The sequence below is a fragment of the Amphiura filiformis genome, chromosome 3 (assembly GCF_039555335.1).
Source record: "Amphiura filiformis chromosome 3, Afil_fr2py, whole genome shotgun sequence".
NCBI classification, from domain to species: Eukaryota; Metazoa; Echinodermata; class Ophiuroidea; order Amphilepidida; family Amphiuridae; genus Amphiura; species Amphiura filiformis.
In genome coordinates, this window is record NC_092630.1 from 86,257,170 (window position 1) to 86,278,748 (window position 21,579).

Here is a 21,579-nt window from a genome sequence, read left to right on the forward strand (position 1 = left end):
CATAATGGCGGAACCGTGCAAGTGGCGAATACAGTACAAATGTACATGTAATTATGAAAACAGATTTCAAAAGCATATCGTGAGCATTGCATACAACAATAAAGTAGTAAGAAGGCAGTTTTACTTCACATTTATATGTACACCATGATGAACAAATAATGAATACAATTTCTTCAAAAACATTATTAAGAGTACTTGGTTGATTTTTCAGCATTATCTTGAATTTAATTTCTTTTGTTTGTCTTCAAATTGTTATAAATGACTTGAAGATCAAGAAACGTGAGTTTAAAACTTCAGATTTGTCTATCTAAAGTTAAATAATTGTTATATGTGAATATATTTAGAGGGACGCTTCTATTAAAAAGACAGTTTGTCCTTGAATGTATTTAACAAAAAGTACAGGGGTACAAAAAGCGGAAATGGAAAATAGTAAATTATAATACATAAATATAGAATGATTTCTGAAACATTTAATTAAAATTAATTATTGACAAAAGTATATAGTGATGATACATCCACCTTTGACACAATATAAGGGATTTCAGAAAAATGTCAGTTAATAATAAATGTAATGTGAAGGTTGTAAATGAAAAGGACAAAATATAATCTTTCCAAAGTTATCAAAACTACCAGTTGTATATATATAATAAACTACCAATTGTATACATGTATATAAAACTAAGATTTTATACGCTCTCCCTTCTTGGGATTGAGCACTCTATTCAAAAGGTAGTCTAACTTATAGTATGAATACATGTTAAAATTAAGATACATATAATACTTCTCTGAAAGCACTCCATAGTACATGTATGTACATGTAACTTAAATGTTATTTCAATTCTAAGTATTAGACTCTGTTACAGAACACATTTAATGAAAGACAACTGTTATTTCGATATATATATATATATATATATGCATGACAAACCTTCCCCCTTGTTTTCTTTTGATTTAATATGATTTTGATAGGAATGACCATATGTTGCCAATCAGGGAAGGTGTGCTAATGGGATTAAAACATGTTTGTGCAAGAAAACTATTCCATAATGGCATGCTATAAACATGAATATCCTGCAAATAGTGCTACAGGATGGCCTTAAAAATTACAATAAAAAATAAATATGAACAATTGTTACAGGCTTGTTGAAAGTAATTAATTAAATTCATGCAATATTGAGGCAACATATTAAATTGAACTAAGGTCACTATACAAATATAAATCTAAGGCACTTATTGTGTATATAGTACATGTAAATTTGCAGTCCAAAAGCAGACAAACATTGCTTAATATTTTCAGGGCCATCATTCATCCCTCAGAGTTTAGGCTTGAAACTCAAACTTAACATTTTCTTAGGCTTTCAGCCTAGTTATCTAACTCTCACATTTTTGATCACAATTTTATGCACTTTCAAGATACAACAGTTTTATCTACAATTATCAACCCCCATCTACAATAAAGGAAGACATGTTGGCACACTTGGACAGATATCGCCCGCTTGCCACTGTCTCAATGTTGATCCTGAAACCATATTGAAATCAGCTCCATCAATTCACCAGGGGGGTCATCAGCTTCAAGTAATGACCAATGCATCCAGATTACACTGCAGGATTTAAACCAAAAGAGTAAACATGTGTGCCAACAAATTTTTCCTTGTTTGTAGATATTTTATTGCAGATCATTTTGTTATAAACTTAAGTTGGAGCAATATTTGGTGAATAAATCTCAAGCTCTGACTTTGAGAGCTCTTGATCTGTGTAGTTTAGTTCCAAGATTTGTTTTATGGATGTGAAGCACCCTATAGTTTGATCAGCTCGTAATAGGCGGGAAATGTTAGGTTTTTACCACTATGCCAAAAGGTAGACCAACCTTAATTAAGAGAGCTATAAGTTGACCTGTCTGGTCTTTATTTTGTGTGTTTTAAAGAAAGTAGACAAAGTATAGGACTTGAATTAATACTTTGCGATGCTTCTGGCGAGATGTCACAAGAAAATTCTCAAAATAAAATATTTTGATATTAATTTGATGTTATAAGGCCCGTCGATTACGAGCTGATCAAAGTATACTACTTATGTAGGATTACGAATAAATAAAATACTTGATCAGCCTACAAGTGATAAGCCTACATTCCTGACAGAATTAAATTGTTGCCACACTAAAGCATAAATATTATTGCCCTTCATATCCTTCCCAGTTTCCCAACTGTTTATTGGGACTACAACATCATCACCATTTCTACATAAATTATAGCCTCTACAAAGATCATGATTTGATACTTATTTCTGGCGAGTGCATTGATATGGCAACAAATTTCTGCCAGGATTGTAATAGCTTTGGTTTTCAATATTACAGTACTATTATAAGACACCAATTTCCCTGACCACAACAGCCAAACATACACATACACCTATTATCACTACCCCTACCACTATATTCACACCAAGTTTTTTGTGATCCTTGGGTATTAAGAAGGCACTGAATGTCATAGTTATATGAAATAACCAGTATGAGGCCAATAAATAGATGACGCTTGCTAAGGCAAAATTCAGCAATGGATACCCTGGAATGTAAACTATTAATGCTTTAGCACCATCTTGCATGTAAATATGCAATTGTGATATGTATGTTTCTAAGGTGACTTTTCCCAACCACGCAAAAAGATCTAAATAATGTGTACGTAGTATAGGAAATAAGTTACGAAAGTATATATACGCTAAAATAGGAACCCATGACGTGTACGGGTGGTAAACGTTATAATCGTATTTATCACGCCACATGAGGTGACGGAACCAAATTATAACTGCAGCTAGGAACAAACCCGATGTAAATAACTTGATTCCAAGAGTTAGAAGGTAATCATGACGATTAAGATGACGCTTATCCAGGTAGTTCATGAAACGCTCATAATTTGGGTAATGATATGCGCATATCATTCCAATCAAAGCAGCATAATGATCCAAGCCTGCTCTAAACACCCATTCATGCATTGAATCATCATATGACAATATTAACCAGAGTGGCTTGAAGATAACATCACGTGCAGGTGTGTCAAAGATGATGAGATTTGCCACAAAGTAGCAGGCAAACTTGATGGTCATGCGTAATGGATTCTCGTTCCAAGACTGGAAGATTACCATGAAGAAATACACAGAGAAAAACCAATAGGTGTGCATTGCACAGATGTAGTATAGCATATACTGGTTGTTGGTAGCAAACATGGTGATTGTAACAAGAAAGTTGAGACGGAATAACATCTTGAACATTCGCCATAGAGAGAAATCTTTACGTACCCAGAAGAAAGAAAAGTTACCTGTTGGAAGAGCACACAAGATCAAATGTTAGAGGTTTGTAGTGTTACATGTATACGGATAACACTGGTTAAATGTACTGGACCTTTTAAGGTCCAGTATATTTCTAGTCAATTTTAAAATAAACCTAGAAATATCAGCATAGGTTGTTGAATAGCTGCACCTGCCGGCATCCACTACTCAAAATATTTTACCCACCTGTTGTCTATCACACGGTAGAGGATACTAAAAACACAAATTCCTATCGCTTATTCTCTAAGCACCTACCAAAATAGCAAGCAATAAATATTCAGATATAATTAATGTTAAGCAGTACCTACCAAAGCCAGTCATCCAGACATAGCAAGCAATAAAGAGTCGGATGTAATTGTAAGTTTCCTTGGCAGCAAAGTAGTGATACCACACAAAACCCACTTGCATCCAGCCTTTCCACTCCTCAGTCTGGTCCCTGGGTTCATACAAAAACATTACATGGTCATTAATATTTACAAACTAAACCAACACTACCAATAATGTTATGACTATTTCAAAAGCATTTTCCTACTTTCCATCAACAATTTATATTTTAGAATATGAAAACAGAATTGAAGTTTCTGTGAAAATACAGTATGTTTAGTGTCCTATATAACAATGACCTTATACGCTGGCGAAGTGACGTAATAAATAGGATTAACTACCACAGCAATAGGTAAAAACAATTTTGAATATACCATGCTGCACTACAAGCAGGTTGCACTCATCACCTGTGTATGTCTGCAATCATAGATTGAATACAATACCGGTCTTTTCAAATATACTGATCTTACAGGTGCAAGTGATCAGCATGATATGGTTCTATGCAGAGGTACCGTGTGAAAGTACCAGTGCAGTGCTGCATATTCAAAAATTGTTTTCACCTATTGCTATGGTAGTTAATCCGATTATTACATCACTTCATCAGCGTATTGATAAGGGAAAGTTCTTCATTTGCATATACAATGTATATCACTTTTGGCCGAAGACAGGTGAACTAAATATTGATGTGCACTGTAGTACGGTACTACACATATGGAGAATAAATTTATCTTTAAAACAAGTAAATTACACCTCCTGTTACTTCCAAGGTTGGTAGTGGCGGCAGTAAAACATGCAAGCCATTCTTGGAATCATATAGTATATGCTTCTTGTAAAGGCAGCAGATCTCTTATATACAGAGACACATTTATGACACGATCAAGGGAAATGAGTCGCATGTCGCTAATATTGGTTTTGAGATATTGGCAAAGAAAGCGTTCAAATTCTTTTGTTTTACATTCTTTTCAGCAATTGATAAATTGACGTAACTTTGCAAAGGAAAGTCATATCAACAAACAGGTTTCAGTTTAAAAGCTCTAAATGTCCTTTAAGGAACCTATGTAAAACTCATTTTCGACCATGGTCAACATGTGACTTATTCCCCTTGATCATGTCACATTTTTGATGTCACTACTAAACTTGATGTGACACAAGGTATAGTTATGGTACCTGTTGATAAGCTTATCCGGCGTTGTCTTGATGGTAAACACGGCAGCTACTGCTACTAACATAACACACATAAACCCAAATGTATCCCTTGAATATTCCCTCTCTCCTCTAGGCCACTGATGGTAGTAATCACACACATAGTAAAACATCATGATTAAACCTAACAAGGCAGAATACTTCAAAAAGTTGTCCAGAGTTGGTGGCGGTTGTACTTTAGAGAATTGAGTTGGTTTGTTGCTATCGCCAGTAGCAGGAGGTTCCTTTGAAAACTTTGTTTCATTTTGACTGATGCTTTTTGATATAACTTTAGTACTGTCTGCTACATCACCATTGGGTGTTTTGTGTTCTTCATTTTCCTTGTAATTTTCATTTTCCGCATCACTAGCTGAGCCTTTTGAGCCATCTTTTCTCTGAATAGGATGAGTACTTGAGTGCTGATCTCTGTTGTTGTCCTTTTCTGAAACCTCATCTGACTCTACATCTTTCTCCTCTGTTCCAACCGCACTAAATGACAATGGACTTCTAACGTTGACCATGCGGAACACCCATATAGAAAGTGCAATGATCCACAATATGAAGAGAGTCAGTTGAGATATGGTTGGGTCAGGAGGTTCAGGTCCTTGAGCCAACAATCCTGCCGTCTTGTTCACTATAGGAGTACTTCTTCTAAATACGTTGCCTGTGTGCAAGCGATTAGCTAGCCCAACTTCCATTGTGATGTTGTATTCAGCTGGCTTCCTCTACTTCTGTATGGTGGATGTCAAATCATGCCTATCAAATTAAAAGAAAACAAAATTGGTTGATATACAAGTCTTTAAATAATACCTATTTATATCAAATTAAAAAAGAAAAACTAACATTTGTTGAAAAGGCAATACACTTATGTCTGTACTTTACCCTAACTTTGGTCCAATAATTAGTCAAAAATGTGGATTACTCAAGTGCTATGAATCCCCTGACCATGACCATGCACAGTATTGCCAACAAATGGGTACTTTTAGAATCCCTGTTCCTTCATGGGTCAAGAACTCTTTATGGACTTTCAGAGATCCAGGAAAATACCCTTAAGCTACTTTCTTTTCAGAAATATTGACATAATATGAATTTTCATGAATAGTCAAAGGCCTAAACCTTTTTTGATGCATTCTTGCACAACGATAAAGTACTTTTTTTATTTGAAGTTTCTGATCTAGAATAAAATAAGTAGTACAAAAAACTTGAAAATAGTGATTCATGCAGCTTCTTAATTCATGAATAACTTCTTTTTTTTTTTTTATCATGATGAGTTGATGGAACTTTTACAGGAAAATTGAAAAAGAAGAAAAAATATGGTCTGACTCCTGAAAATGAGCCTTACCAATGAAGGCCTTTAAATTGACCCGCCACATCAACATAGGATGTAACTGAATTGCACTTTCCTTGGGCCCATGTCGGGATTCCTGGCCCTGCCCTGCTCACTGGCATAGCTAAAGGTTGTGGCACCCAAGGCAAGGATTCAAAATGGCACCCCAAACCTGTGAATGTACTAACTGAAATCTTTTTTGCCCAGAAATTATTAATTGTTGACCCAAACTTTTTTGCCCAGAGCATTCAAGAATCCATCTGCAACAATGTACAACATACATCTGAACAACAACAACATTCATAACAATATCTTTTTTATGTTGAGTTATATTTTTTGGACACCCCATTTAATTTGTTTTCACAATCATTTCCGCATCCAGGGCACGTGCCCCACACCCCCTCGCTATGCCGCTGGTCATGCTCAAGGAGGTGTTGTCAGGAATTTCAATAACTTTTAATAATTTCAATTATGTCCAAGTGCGCAAGATGGAACAGCCGATCTCATTACCCATGCCCGAGGGATAAAAAAAGAGGGACGAAAGTGCATGGGCGCGAAATAAAAATGGAGCTAACTGCGAAAGTGCACGGGTGCAAAATCATGAAATTGACCGTATGACTCCAGCATTCCTACAGATATACATGTTTAATCAGAAATGATGTAAGAAAGAGGAGGTTGATCCAGCTATCCTCAAATAAAATATGTGTGAGACCGCCCATTCAAAGTAAATGATGAATCACCCTATTTAGCTGCTTAAGGTTAGCCGAGAGTTTTCCATGCGCTGGATTTCAGAGGGGCGTAAGTTCATAACAGAAACAGCCATGCAGAAAATGAACAAGCGTACCTACTTACAATAGGCCTACAAGGCCTACTTACCATGCTTACAATAGAATATCGATCACGGTCACAAGACATGAAACTTGGCTTAGCTCGTGCCCGGAGCTCGTGAGTCCGGTGGAGGGGGGGTCATGAGGGGCGGCATGCCGGGGGGGGGGGGCACAAGCCGTTTTCGCAATTTTCATAAGGATTTTATAAATTTTAAAATTGATTGATGTATTGATTTTGAATTTATAGCCTTGATATCTTTGATGAAATAAATCAATGCTGCTATTCCCCTGATTTACAATGTAATAGGGTACAACAATAACATCAACAACAATATCAAAAAGCAATTATTTGCAAATTGAATTTGGGAAGAATATTCAACAAGACAGACTTAGCAGGCCTACAAATTTCTGAATTATATAAAGTGAAAAACAATCAATCACGATTCACTGCAGTCAGCGAATCAATCAAATAAAACTAAAAAGAAAGGAGCAAGAAAGAATAAAGAAATAGTGAAAAAGAGAAAGAAAGAGACAGAAAGAGACAGAAAGAAAGAAAGAAAGAAAGAAAATGAAAAAAGAAAAGGAGAAAGAAAAGAGGAAAGAAAGGAAGTAAAAATGAGAAAAAAGAATAAAAAGAAAATTCAGCCACACGGGGACTCAAACCCACAAAAATAGTTCATAACAGATTCCCAGTCCAACGCTCTATCCACTCGGCCACACATCAGCTTACGCAATTGCTTATTCTCAAAGCGGATGTATAACTATAATTGGATGCAATTACTTGATTACAATCGCGTCCGCACAATGGCTCTTAGAATAAACACGCATGTTGGCGCTGAAATTTTGAACGAACTGATGGAGGAAAAACCTCGTTTTTTGCAATACTAGCTTCAATTTGGAGTGAAAATCAAATGGGATAGCAATTGGCAGAATGTTGAGAAATAATGTAGGTATTCAGATGTCTAAATTAACGTCCCGTAATCAAGATATCGATAATTTCACAAAACAGTTTTTTCTCGGGCAAGATTCTCGAAAATGTTCCCCAAAAACGGGCTTTTAACATTTAATCGGTACTGTATTTGGTTCTTCCCCATGGCAACATTATTTCTTTAACCGATTTGTAGTACAATACAAAAAAGAGGAAAACAATCACGTGGCGTGGTTTTATACGGGGCGCACATTCGAAAAAAACGTCATGGTGCGTAAAACGGCTTTAAACGAAGGATTTTCAAAGTTATTCTAAAAATTTGCATAAATCCACAAGAAAAATGTTAAGCTACATCCAATGCTAGTTCCAGTAACTGTAACTCGTCGTACCTAGAGTTACAGTTCACTCTATTATTATCTTTTTCACAAATAAGAAACATCACAATATGTGCTGGGCTCATTTTGGGCTCTAAGGATGCAGCTGAGGAACTCTCTCAAGGACAGTTTGGGCATGCACTGACGATTTTAATCCCATTGTACCAGGGTTTGGGCGTGCTTGGATGATTTTAATCCCACTGTACTAGTCTATACTCCCAAAGTTGAGGTAATTGATCAACATTGATCTCATCTTTCGGGTGGATTCAAAATTCCCAGGGTTGGCAAAACCTGCAATCTTCATGGGAGTAATTTACTTAGTGCAAAAGTGGTCAAAATATTGCTCTGCAAAATGTCTTGATTTTCATGATTTGGATTTATCATATTGAGCAGCATTCTACTTGTGATGTTTCTACACTGTGTAGAGAGGGTCTACAGCATCTCTGAGGTAAAACTGACAAATACAAGGTATATTTCTTGATGCTTGAAGTTTGGATTTCTTAAACGTACAGTGCATCCCTATGTACCACTGCAAGACTTCAGGTCAGTAGATGTCATTATGTTTATGATAAAGACTGAAGTCTTGCTGGCAGGACTACATCCAATGCACCAACATTTCACTTGCTGCGATATTTGATTACTGAGAAAACTCTGTTTTAGAGAACAACTTTATACGTCTTTTATACATCTTTTATACGTTTCTTTGTGTAACCTTAACAATAAAATACCACAATGGGGTTTGAACCCTTGACGTGTTTGATACACAAGTTACAGATTCATGACTACTTTTAGGGATAGGTCAGTGCTTGCATTTCATTTAAAATATGCCATGCATACCATACATGCAGGCCCTGCCATCCAGTCAGATTTCAGATAAAATATGACTGAAGTTCCATGGCAAATTAAAATTTTTGCCGCTTGTTGTCACTTTCAGCCTCTATTTATATGATAGAGAAGATTTTCAAATATCAGAATATCTTTAAAATATTAGGTTTAGGGCCCATTTCACGGTTAGGCGCCACTTTTGGTGAAAAAAACTTGAAATTTTCAAAATGGATTAAATTTCATTTAATTGGGGTTTTCTTTTCCACATAAGACCAGATTTTCATAAAAATATCATTTCCCAGCTTAAATCTCTCTACTTCTTGAAGAAAATTATAATTTATTACCCTCATGTTATGTAATTTTTTAACAAATTTGATAAATATTGAGTAGTGAATATTTATACTTTTACTGTCCAATACATATATAATAGATATTTAAAATAAACAAGTATGTCATAGGCTCTCTTCTGACCAAATTTGGGCAAATTTTGTTGTGTAATGACAAATTTATGGCCACTTACATGTAATTTTTGTGGTAAAAAGGAAATTGACATGAAAAGGTTTACTCAACAATTTTAATAATCAATGAATGACTCTGATATTTCACAGCTTTGATGGTCATAATATGGGTAATGTTCACAAATAATATCAGCACCAGTTTGAAAGCACAGGTCAAATTCAAGATTCTTATGTTTGTGCAATTTTGGATGTGACAGATGTCAATGTGAACGGAAACCACACATTGTAAAGCAGAGTATGTTTCAGAAAATAATGATTCAAAGAGTTTTCACACACTCAGTAAATTAAATGGGATATATTGAAACATATTAACCTGTGTTAGTGTTCATTTTAAAACATTGTTTACAATTTATAGAGGTGGATGTGACATTTTTAATTGTGAACAGAATATTTCATTATTATAAACAGTTTGCTTGTCAAAATATAAGCTTTAAAGCACTTCTAACACATATATTTTGTGAGATTCTATTGAATTGAGCAATGCTAAAATGTTTTTCCTGACCCTTTATATTTTTGCCAAGCAAAATGTTTATAATACTGAAATATTCCGTTCACAATTGAAAATGTCACATCCGCTTCTGTAAATTGTATACAAAACTGTCCCCTAAAAGACAACAACAAAGCCATGAAATAATCATATGTGACATGTATGAAATAATAAACCTATTTTATAAAGTCAAATATCATGTTGTTTAAGTATTTTGGCCTAAAAACTACTAATTTTGAGGATGTGACATGTGAACGGAAATTGAAGCTTTTTGAATCTCCTGTCACAATTAAAGAAGGCATGCTGAATTAAAAACTTATTGTGCCTTTTGATCCCCCACAAACCTGTAATGAAATAACTTCAAACTGGCATCCTAGTCCCATACCTGTCTTAGTTCTTTGAAGAAACTATTTTGGATGTGACAGGTACCATGGATGTGACACATGTGAACGGAAACTTTGAAATGACATCTGCAAGCTAAGTTGATGAAGGAGTTTTCATTAAATGGTGTCATTAGATAGCTCATAGCAGGAGATTTTTAAAAATAAAGGAGAACAAATTCTGCCACTTATTTGTTAATAAATTATACTATTTGGAAAATTAATCGGATGTGACAAAATTGTGAACGGAATTTGTTGGCAAAAATTCAAAATATTGCTGTATCTACGTATTAAGAGCAACAAGTGTAATTTGTTCAACAAATAGTAACAAGACTCTGAACTTTACTAAAACACACTAGTTTGCCATTCATGTAAAGTATTAGTCGATCTATTCCACATTGAATAAGGTACATAGATGTGAACGGAAAATGTCACATCCGAATTCAGAAATTTAAATGGTTCTCATGCTAGTTTAACTGACAACTACTACTTTGTTCATGTATGGCTGTATAGTGCAACTTGTTCATTACATAAAAACAACAAAAGCAGCTGGTAGGCTCAACATAGTTAAAAGTGGCAGCATTGGAAAATAAATGTCTGTTTTTAGGTTGCTAGTAAAATGTGGTTTTAGACCACTTCTGACCCCTGTGCGCCCTGAAAGATAAAAGCAGAAAGGCCGATTAAGCTAGTGGAGGTAGGCTATACAGAGACAATGAAAAATCACCAACAGTCAATTCTGTAACCCCATTATTTTTTACACACCAGGCCAGATACGTTGAAAATCAAAAAGTGGCGCCTAACCGTGAAATGGGCCTTAGGCTAATGGAACTCGATTGTTAGTTTCCTATTGACCGCCCGCATCCGTTTTTCAATTTGACCAAAACTTTCATTATTTTCATTAAAAAGTTAATTATCTGAAAATTGAGATGGAAATAATCAAAATTGAAACTCTCAAAATATCTGACATCCCCTGCTGATCATAATCAGCAGTTTTTCTTTGTTGTAGGGGTAGAGGATGTGGTAAATAATGGAAATTTACGGATTACCTCATCATGTTTCTAGTGATTACAAAAATTGAAAATTTCTTTTCATTTTATTTTTAATAAAAACAAATTCAAATATTTTCTCAATCAGTTGCAAAATGTCTGTAATGATGATATAAGCATTAATATCTGTTTTGAAATGATCTTTCATCAACAATAATATACTTTGCTACTGGTGGGGTACATAAATTTGGAGAAAGCTTTTCATAAAATCATTGATTTTGTTGACATAATGGATAATGAAAAGAGACCGAATAATGAATAATGAAATAGCCACCTCGTCCTTTTTTTCAAACATCCAATCGGAAACTAATAATCGAGTTCCATTGGCCTTACAGGAAATGACAGGAAAATGCATGAAACAATAAAACAGCAATTATCAACAATCATCACTTCTCTAAAAAATCCTAAAATGTCTTCTTTAGAAATTGATATTACCAAAAAGGGTGGATTTTGTCTTGAGGGAAAATTTACAACACTCGGTGTGGTATATCCCATCCAAGCAGCAGGTCCTTAACACACCCGTTTCACACTTTTCAACAAATTTTGTATAAAAACATTGGAAATATTTCCAATTCTGGAGTGCAAATCGGTCAACCATGGCGCGTGGGCAGTCACAATTAAAACTAAAAGGCCAAGTAAAAATAAATATAAATCAGAGAAGATCAAGATGTTGTAAGAAAGCATGCAGGAAAGAGGAGGGTTAACATCTATGACCAACTCCTAAAACCACCTAAAACAGCGCCACCAACGTCACGCTCCGACAGGAAGCAGACGAGGAGGACTGGGAGAATTGGTCAGTCGATTTGAGAAAGTGCTACGATGTAGCACGAAACGTCATTGTTAGGTATGTTTAACATCATTTTACCAAATAATCAATTGGTTTTGTTTACACGAAATTTTATAAATGATATCTACTGACAATCCTGATGAACTTGTTTACAGAGCACACCGTCTTCATCCCTATATCTTCGTGTTAAAAATTGCCTACGCATGGTGATTTTGAGCTATTTTGTTCGAGATAGGCCGTGCAACTCAGGCTATGCATACAATTTGAGATTTTGAGAGCCGGCCACACTGTTTCTATTCTATGTTTTACGATTTTCGCATGATCAGTATATGGCTGGCAGTAACCGTCACAACGTGAAGCTGCTACGCGTAGCTTACTTTTCGATTAGCGGAGCTAAATTGACCAATCATGTTAGATCTTTTCATTACGCGGAGCCAGTTGATGCATCATCGTTCCAGAGAGAGAAAACTCTTGCCAAAATTAATGTTTACTATGTGGAATTTAAATGAATCGAATGTAAATAAACCACAAACAGTTGTACAGGATCAATACCATTGTTTGATTAGTGTATAGTCAATGTTACCTTGCATGCATGTGCCATGTGTGTGGCGTGTTTGTTTGTTTGTCTACTGTGTCAGGCCAGGATCACTGACACCCACGGTACTGATACTGTCATACTATCACGGTGATCATATTGTTGAATGTTGTTGACTTTAAAATAATCATGATGCAGTCATGTCTACAGTAGAATTCACCACGACCTTTGAAGGACTTAAACCCCATTAAAAGCTATTAAACCAAGATAACACTCAATGAAAACAGCTCAACTATGTTACATCAGATCTTCTCTGGTTAAATACACACTGCACTTGTGTCTGTTTTACCTGTGCAATGAACAATGAGCTGGTATTATAGTTTGAGTTGGGTGAATGATTATAAAGCGGACGCAAGGTAACAATACTGTCTGGGCTTTTGTTTACGAAATGAGACAATAGTCTGCTTATTGTTAACCAGCGTTCTTGAAAATGAGAAGCATAATGGTTTGCAGACTTAACACGGTTTAGAAATAATTTGTTCATATTTTTTGGTGTTATCTGTCGTTTACATATCCTTCCTAAAACACAAAAGTACCAATATTTCCAAACACCTAAATTAGCTAAAAATTTAGGAAATGTTACAAAACTATATTTTCTAGAATTTCAGAGAATACTTTAAATATTGACTGGTTATTTTTTTACACAGTGACGTCATATAGGCAATGGCATAATACTTCTAACATACACTAGGTCACGCGTCAATGGTGAGCGCACTGAGTATTGTGTATAGGAAAACGGGCAGTACCGTAACTACAGTATGTATGGCCTACTACTAGTATATAAAGTAAATCCGAACTGGTTTGCTGAAGGTCGAATTCTAGATGTGTACAAATCAGCCTGAATTGTGTGCATGGTTTACCACCACTCAGCCTAGCTATATAGTTGTGTACAATACTGTATGAGTTTCTTGTGAGTGCATGTCCATCTTAATAATAAGTCGGTTCGTACTTTTCATAAATTACTTTTTGAATCATAACTATCGTGACCGAGGATATCTTGCAACTACGTGAAGCTCGTCTGGCAAATTCTTAATGACTACATTCGCTTCACGTAATGAGTAAGTCGTACTTGATTGGTCAGTTTTACCTCCGAGTAATGAAAAACTCTAACATGATTGGTCAATTTGGCTCCACGGAACAAAAAGTCAGCTACGCGTAGCAGCTCCACGTTGTGGCGGTTGCGGCCTACCATATCAGTATCCCATATGATATTTCTATTGTAAGAAAATTTTATTTGTTGTCACGTAAATCACAGGTTTCGTTTAAATGTTCTAACTGGAAATTAAATGTACTAATTAGTGAGGACCGGTATTTTGCTGTGGATATGTTTAACTGCAATTTGCGGGTAAAAATTTGAAATCCTGGGTAAAAATTTTGATAATATTCAACTCTTTGAGAAAATTATTTTATAAAGGAATGCTGGTAAAGCCAGGTGCAATACAATGTACATTATTGACACACTATCACGCTCTTTATCTTCGTCAATAATAGAATAATCGATTTCAATCGAATTGAATGCATGAGTTTGTAGTTGACTACTGAGCGACCTAAGCGATCGATTGCTAGCCAATCAGATAGAACTCCTTTTCTTGCGTTCAGTGAAATACCACTCGCCTGTCGCTCACTACCACTCGCCCGTCGCTCACCAACGGAGTATTAAATTTATATTTATCGTATAGGACGTCGACGGTGTGCAGAGGGTAAACAGAATTATAAACTTGAGATAATCCTGTAGGTAATCCTGTTGCATCTATTCATAGTCCTTTATTCTCAAGTAGTTAGACTTCCACTTGAAATAATAATCCTGTATCTGTGATATGATGTTTAGGCCAAATAAAAAAATAAACATGTTTCACGTCCCCTCCCGCTTCCTTTTTTGAGGTTTCCTCAAATATATTTTTATTTTTTGAAATTCAGTTATAACTTTTCAAAAAATATGTCTAGGAAGTTGGGATGCATTCTATAGCCTTGTTAAGAAACACGAAACACTTTAGGAAGGTTTTGTGATCATTAGAGGGGGTGTAACTCTCAAAACAACAAATAAAAAAGTGCCTCCTCCTTTTTCCAGGCATTATTGTATACGCTAAAACAGCTCTAAGTATGGGTATTTACACCAATTTTGCGATAAAAATAGAAAATAAAAAGCCCCTCTTCCTCCTTTTTTCGAAAACCCGGACGTGAAACATGTTTTATTTTTTACTTGGCCTTATCAATATATAATGAATTTTAAGCTTACCTCATTTAACATGTTCAAGCTTTCCAGCTCGATCAATTCAACTGCATGCTAGATTTCCATTCAGACAGATCTGGACAGGAACTTGAAAATTCCGTTTCACGCTAAAGCAAAATGCAGAGACCCATTCCACGTTTATCATTCAAATAAACAATTCCACAGGAATTATTGAATTATAATTGATTGGCGACTGTGACACCTGTTGCTGCCTTTCGTTCGTGGCACCGTGGGATAATGAAACGGCGTTTTTGATTGGATGACGATGTGGCGATATTTACTAAACAAAACTGAATATTCATTAGGTTTATTATTCATGAGCGTAAACACGGAAGTGTTTGGCACTTGACGACCATTCATCAGAGTGATCATACTCGTAGCAACGGCCAGCTGATTGGGACGCTGTAGCGGATGCTGGCAAAAACTTCGCGAAAACATTAACAACTTTTGATCACAAGCAGAATGGCAACGGCTGTAAAAAGTAAGATTTTAGCTTCTAATTTGAACAAAGAAACGATTTAAACGTATGTTTTTTCACGAGTTTTGAAGTTCGTTCTTATACTTTGGTTTAACTTTAACAAATGCTTCTTTTTAATTTTGCAGGTCGGCGAATAGATGTCCTATCGACACCGAAACAACTCCCGCCTGGATACCGTGAGGATAGGTATGTACACGTGTTTACATGACAATACACTAACACTGGCCATTTGCTAATATTAAATTTTAATCATTTTCCTTTTGAAATAGCATTAACAAAATACCTAAAATAGGTGAAAGAAAACTTTTCAAGACTGTCTATAGTGACAGCTGAGACTACTAGACAACAGTCAAATATATTTATACTAGTACTAAGACAACAGTCAAATTATTTATACAAAGAATAAACTGCATCACACATGTACAGATGATGTACTAGTACATGAGTATTATTTATAAAATGATGTCTACATTACAAAATAAAAATATAATCTTTCCAAAATAAAATTGTAGGCTGATATCTAGAGATCGGCAAATTATTCTACCACTTAGTTAGTATTTTAAAAATTATAACTTCTTATAAACTAATTGCTTAATTTGTGATTTCATCAGTCTGTGCATTTGGAATAAAAATTGGATATATGTGACTTCTAGTTCAAATTGTATTCAGCCTCAGGTCTGTCATATGATTTGGTATTTTTATAATAAAATATTGATTAACCTTAATCCTTGTTGTTGTTTTTGTCCCCCTCTGTCTACCGTCTAGTCTGTATTTTACTTGTTTCCCCACGTCAAGCTGGTGTACCTTGCTATTTTTTATTCCTATTGATTAACATTTACCCCATTTATTTATCATCTCTCTAGGAGGTCTGTTTACTGGGTAGATAAGTTACCCCCAATTCCCGGAGCAGAAGGAACAACACAATTTGGTAAGCTCACCTGTTTGTATACCCCTCATTAATTTTGATGAATATCATATTGTACATTTATTTAAAATCAGAGACAAACAAACATCTGAAAATGTTATCAGGGAATAAATTAAAATTATTTCTTATCTGTTGATGTTATTTATTCTTAGTCCTTGCATAATGAGAAATGAAAGAGCATATTGATGTCCTCAAAAATTAAATGGGTACTTTGAAAACCATGATTTTTGTACATTTTGTGACATCTTCTTGCAATGGGATGGGATGAAATGGGATTCCTTCAACCTCCCTGGGGTATAAACTCCATTTGAAATCTGCACCCCCCCCCTGTTTGGGAGATAAAGGTCATGAATGTCTTCCATAGAAGATGTTTGGATTCAACTGGAAGTTTCCACTGCAGATCAAATCAATAATACATCTAAACAAATTTGACACTGATAAAGGTTTTGGGAAATTCATTTCTTGATCACTCATTAACCTCTGTAAGGTAATATTTGTGTGCAAAATTGCTTCACTTAGCAACTATATTGTCAAATTTATATTTATATTCTGTAAAACAGAACAAGCCTGTGGAGCACATACCTCACAAACGCAACATTGGAATCAACTGAAATTTTATGAATAAGCCTTTTTTTAACATGTCATAAAAAAAGGATGCTAGGATCACATACTCCTTTAATAATTAAAACCTAATATTTTGTAATCATTTCTTTTCTTTTTTTCCCCAATTCTTTTAATAGTTTTAACAGATTGGCAAGACAAGTTATGTGGTACCAAACCTGTAAATGCACAGTGGACAGGTGACAGGTGAGTAATCTATTCTGAGCATGGGGATCTATCCAGGGGGGGGAGTGACAGGGGGAAGTGTCCCCGCACCTTTCGACAAAATGACCCATTGTTTGTTGGCCACTTTTGACAATTGTGGTTGAATGCCCCCCCACATTTCAAGCCAGATTGGTGCCAATGATTCTGAGTAATCAGCCATTGGTAGCAATGTTAATTTGGACCCCTGCTACAGTAATTATACATAATTTTTGTGGTACATCCTCATATCAAGAGTAATAAAGTACCTACCAGTAATAGCTCTGTTTTTTTGCAATATAAAGTAGGAGTCCCCAGTAAAATTTCCCATCAGCATGCCAAAAATCATTTGCCCCCTCTTGGCCTGCCAAAAATCTTTGCCCCTCCCCTCCCTAAATTTTTGAGATACCACTTTGCAAACCCAAATGGCCAAGATATAGTGAGCGCAGCGAGCAGGCAAAGTTTTCTATTTTACCCACCCCCGGGCTCATTATTATTGCACAGCCCCTTAACTTTCCTAGATTTCTTTTCCTCATTATTAAATCAAAAGACTATACTTAAGGGTAATTATATTGAAATTGATTGCCAATATCTGTTTTCCCCTCAGACCAACACCAATATGGAAAGTGAGTCAAGCAGCACAAAAGGCTGAAGCATCTCAGCGTGTGGTTGATCTTGCTGGACATAAGAACTGTCATAGAGACTATGTTCCTGATAGAGCTGTACGCACCAAAGTCAGTGATGCAGCTAAAACTGCAAGTTGCTCATCTAGAATAGAACAACTAGCCAAAGAAAAAACTTTTTCAGCTCTACCAGTTAAAGAGAGTTGGGAATTTGACTGTTATGTATGGGACCCTGAGATATCCAAATCAGCAAAAAATGCACGCTGTTCTGATCGCTTGGATAATTTAGCAGAACCAAAAGCGTTACCATCGGTCTTTCCAAGTCGCCAGGCCTGTGATGTGGTCAGTTGATGACTCCTCATTGAAAGCTATTGCTTCACTACGTATTCAACAATTAGCAAGGCCAAAATCAAGATCTAAGTATGAGACCTTTGACCCCTATAAGGTGTCTAATGGTGCCCTCCATGCACGACCTACTCCAAGAGTGGATGAACTATCTGCGCCTATTCCTCGCAAAGTTAGGCAGAAGAAACAGACTGGCGGTGGAAGTTCATGAAGACTCAAATAGAAGAGGCTTTACCCAGAGGATTTTTATCTAGATTGGTTTCACTTGATCATGTTTTATAATGCAACTGATAGAGAAATTTTATACGCATTACTTTTATGTAGCAAGTTGTTTTGTTGGGATCTAAAGATCTTGCTGATATACATGTATTGCAACTATAAATAATCCTGAAAATACATCTCATATTTTCAGTAAAGTTTTAGCCAATGTCTGGTACATCAAGTGTCTGTATATTAGATATATGAACAAAGTAATAATGTAAAACATTGTAAATAAAAAATTGTTTTAATTCAGTTGGTCCATTTTAGTTGTGATGTATGTTAAAGCCCTTTCTAATGCCACTTTATCTCAAAAACAATCAAAAATGACATGGTCATCTTTGCAAGTGTTTCACATTTTTACAACCTGATGTTCTGTAAGTACTATGTTGATATCAAGGTCTATAATGTTAAGGTGGATAGGTGGTACTACACCCATGTCAAATTTTGTGCATATTTTTGCATTTTTCTCAAAAATTTTAGTGTATTGGTGACAAGTAAGATATGTATATTATAGGGGCAAGGACTAAAACTACCGCACTGTAAATTTTATTTCAGCACAGACAACAGTTGTGGGGTTACAGTCAAAAATGAGGGAAAACCAATATTTGATCAATAACTACTTGCTTTGAGTTGCTGAATTTTCAGTGCAGTAGTTGTAGTCCTTGCCCCTATAATATACATATCTTACTTGTCACCAATGTGCTATAATTTTTGAGAAAATGCAAAAATAAGCATAAAATTGGTCAGGGGTGTAGTACCCCCTTAAGTTTATACAAACAATGCTGATTGCTATTTGCGCAGATTGTTATGTAAAACCAGGGTATGCCCGCTCCTATAAAATTGGGACTTCAAGTGTGGTGGCTTAATTTGTTATTATTAAGTGCTGCAGTTCTTTCCAAATTTAAACATATTTAGGCATGCTCATTTTACTCAGACCCCTAGGGAGGGGGTCTTTGTGGAATGGTTGTTACTTGGATGTGCAGCAGATTTGGGGTGCATATTCAGGCTTTTGGTATAACTTTGCAATAATTGCCAAATTACTGGTCTAGAGATGGGGTGTTTTTTAAGTTCTCCACAAATCTGGAAAAGTACAGATTCTTTTAAAATTTGCAAATATTTTCCAGAATTTGGCAAAATTATCATAATTTTGAACAGAAATAATTGAAAATGATTATATTTTGATTCAAATTTGGCATATTTTGGGTATGGTTGTTTTTCATGCCCTTGCACTCTCTGTGACATGGCTGGTTGGTGGTGTACATTCATTTTATTTTTTTAACTTTAACTTAATGAAAAAGCTTAAATAGATCTGATTTGGAACATTTCTCTACTGTATCACTTCATTTCAGGATTTCAAGATTAGGGTCAGACAGGCAAGGACAAGTAAACATCTCAGTCTTTTTTTGTTGTTGTGCCTAATGATTATTTACATGATGTTGTAGTTTGGGCCTTTACTTTTTTCTGTATAAACTGAACAAACCATAATTAATGAGAAGAAATGCAAAACAACTGAGCCTTGTAACTTTTTTCTGTATAAACTGAACAAATCATAATTAATGAGAAGAAATGCAAAACAACAGAGCCTTTTAATGCCCAAAACAAGTTAGGCCAGGTTTAAAGTATCTCTAAACTTGTTTTGTGCATACAGACCATTGGTGCAGCCTTTCCATAAATTCAGTTTACTGGTGTGTGTGATTTCTGATTTTCAGCTAGTAAAGCCAAAGCTCTCTCAAAGAATGAACAGCCTTTCCATTCAGTTTACTGGTGTGTGTGATTTCTAATTTTCAGATAGTAAAGCCAAAGCTCTCTCAAAGAATGAACAAAATATATTTGCCTATAGATGTTAAATTGCAATGTAAATAAATGGAATTATAGTCTGCTGCTTTCATTGTTCAAAGGAACAAAATAACTATGATGTTCCATATGGTGCCTATCTGCAGTATGTGATAATTATTCTATCTTTCATAAATGGTAATTTGTATAATGCGCTTTTATAATTGTGCAGGCGCAATTCATAAATAAACTTCATATCAAACTTGATTGATACTATGATTTGTGTTTTGTTTTTGTTTGATGCATTGCTATTGAAGTTTAAAGGTATAGTACTCTTAAACTTCAATGGCAATGATAGTAACTATCATCAATGATCCCCGCCAGTGGCGTAGCCAGGATTTTGGAACCAAGGGGGCACAACTTGTAAATGTACCGACAAAAATATTTTTTGCTGACAGAAGTTGTGATTTGTTGACCCAAAATTTTTGTGCATGGTTTGAAAAAGTGAAGAGCAAAAAAAAACCCAACAAAAAAAAACGGATTATAGGCGGTACCACCATAAAAATACTACATTTTTATGAAAAATTCAATTTGATTCACAATTTTTCATCATTTTTTTTATAATTCTCCCCTTTTTTCTGTCACCTTGGGTTAAAAATAGTCTATTGTTAACCCAATTTTTTTTTTTTAACGCTTCCGTCTACCGACGGCCTTACATTAACCGACGGCCATGACGAGGGGGGGGGGGCTACGCCACTGATCCCTGCAGCCTTGCAGTGGGGAGGGGGGGGGGCACTTGAATGCTTTACATCCATATTAACAGGGATGTAAGTCTTCTGTATTTTTACAGAATTCAGGTTTTTTTGTAGTCCAGATTTATGCAATTTCTTTTATTTTCAGCCCATTTTGGGGCTCTTTGGCCCGAATTTACGCGCCTTTTCCCCAATTTTCCGTATTTTTTCTTCAGGATTACTTACATCCCTGATATTAATTAAAACAACATAAGCACACAGACTTTGAGTATACAGCACCAATCTTTAGGATTCCATTTTTGGCTACACATATATGTATAATGTTGACGTTCAGGGGTCCATGCGTTTTGACTACGGTATATCAAAACTTACGGCCTCATAACTCTTGTATTCTCTTTATGTATCAGAAGTGTTTTTGTGTGGGGGGCATTTGTTTGTTTTATAGCCACCTGCTAGAGAGGAGGCAAAGAAGA

At 35.5% G+C, this 21,579-nt stretch overlaps 2 protein-coding genes across 2 annotated transcripts; one reads left to right on the forward strand and one right to left on the reverse strand.

The window, feature by feature from the left end:
• Nucleotides 1-575: 575 nt before the first annotated feature.
• On the reverse strand, nt 576-5,578 carry LOC140149309 (uncharacterized). The gene is made up of 3 exons (XM_072171575.1): nt 4,810-5,578; nt 3,627-3,754; nt 576-3,308 (listed from the first exon to the last, which is right to left on the reverse strand). The coding sequence occupies exons 1-3, from the start codon at nt 5,520-5,522 to the stop codon at nt 2,356-2,358; spliced, it is 1,794 nt and encodes a 597-aa protein (XP_072027676.1). The 5' UTR covers nt 5,523-5,578; the 3' UTR covers nt 576-2,355.
• A 9,924-nt stretch (nt 5,579-15,502) lies between these two features.
• On the forward strand, nt 15,503-18,592 carry LOC140147792 (sperm microtubule associated protein 2-like). The gene is given in 6 exon segments (XM_072169538.1): nt 15,503-15,629; nt 15,752-15,812; nt 16,490-16,554; nt 17,292-17,358; nt 17,960-18,269; nt 18,271-18,592. Coding segments are annotated over 6 exon segments (783 nt in total). The 5' UTR covers nt 15,503-15,610; the 3' UTR covers nt 18,532-18,592.
• Nucleotides 18,593-21,579: the final 2,987 nt, after the last annotated feature.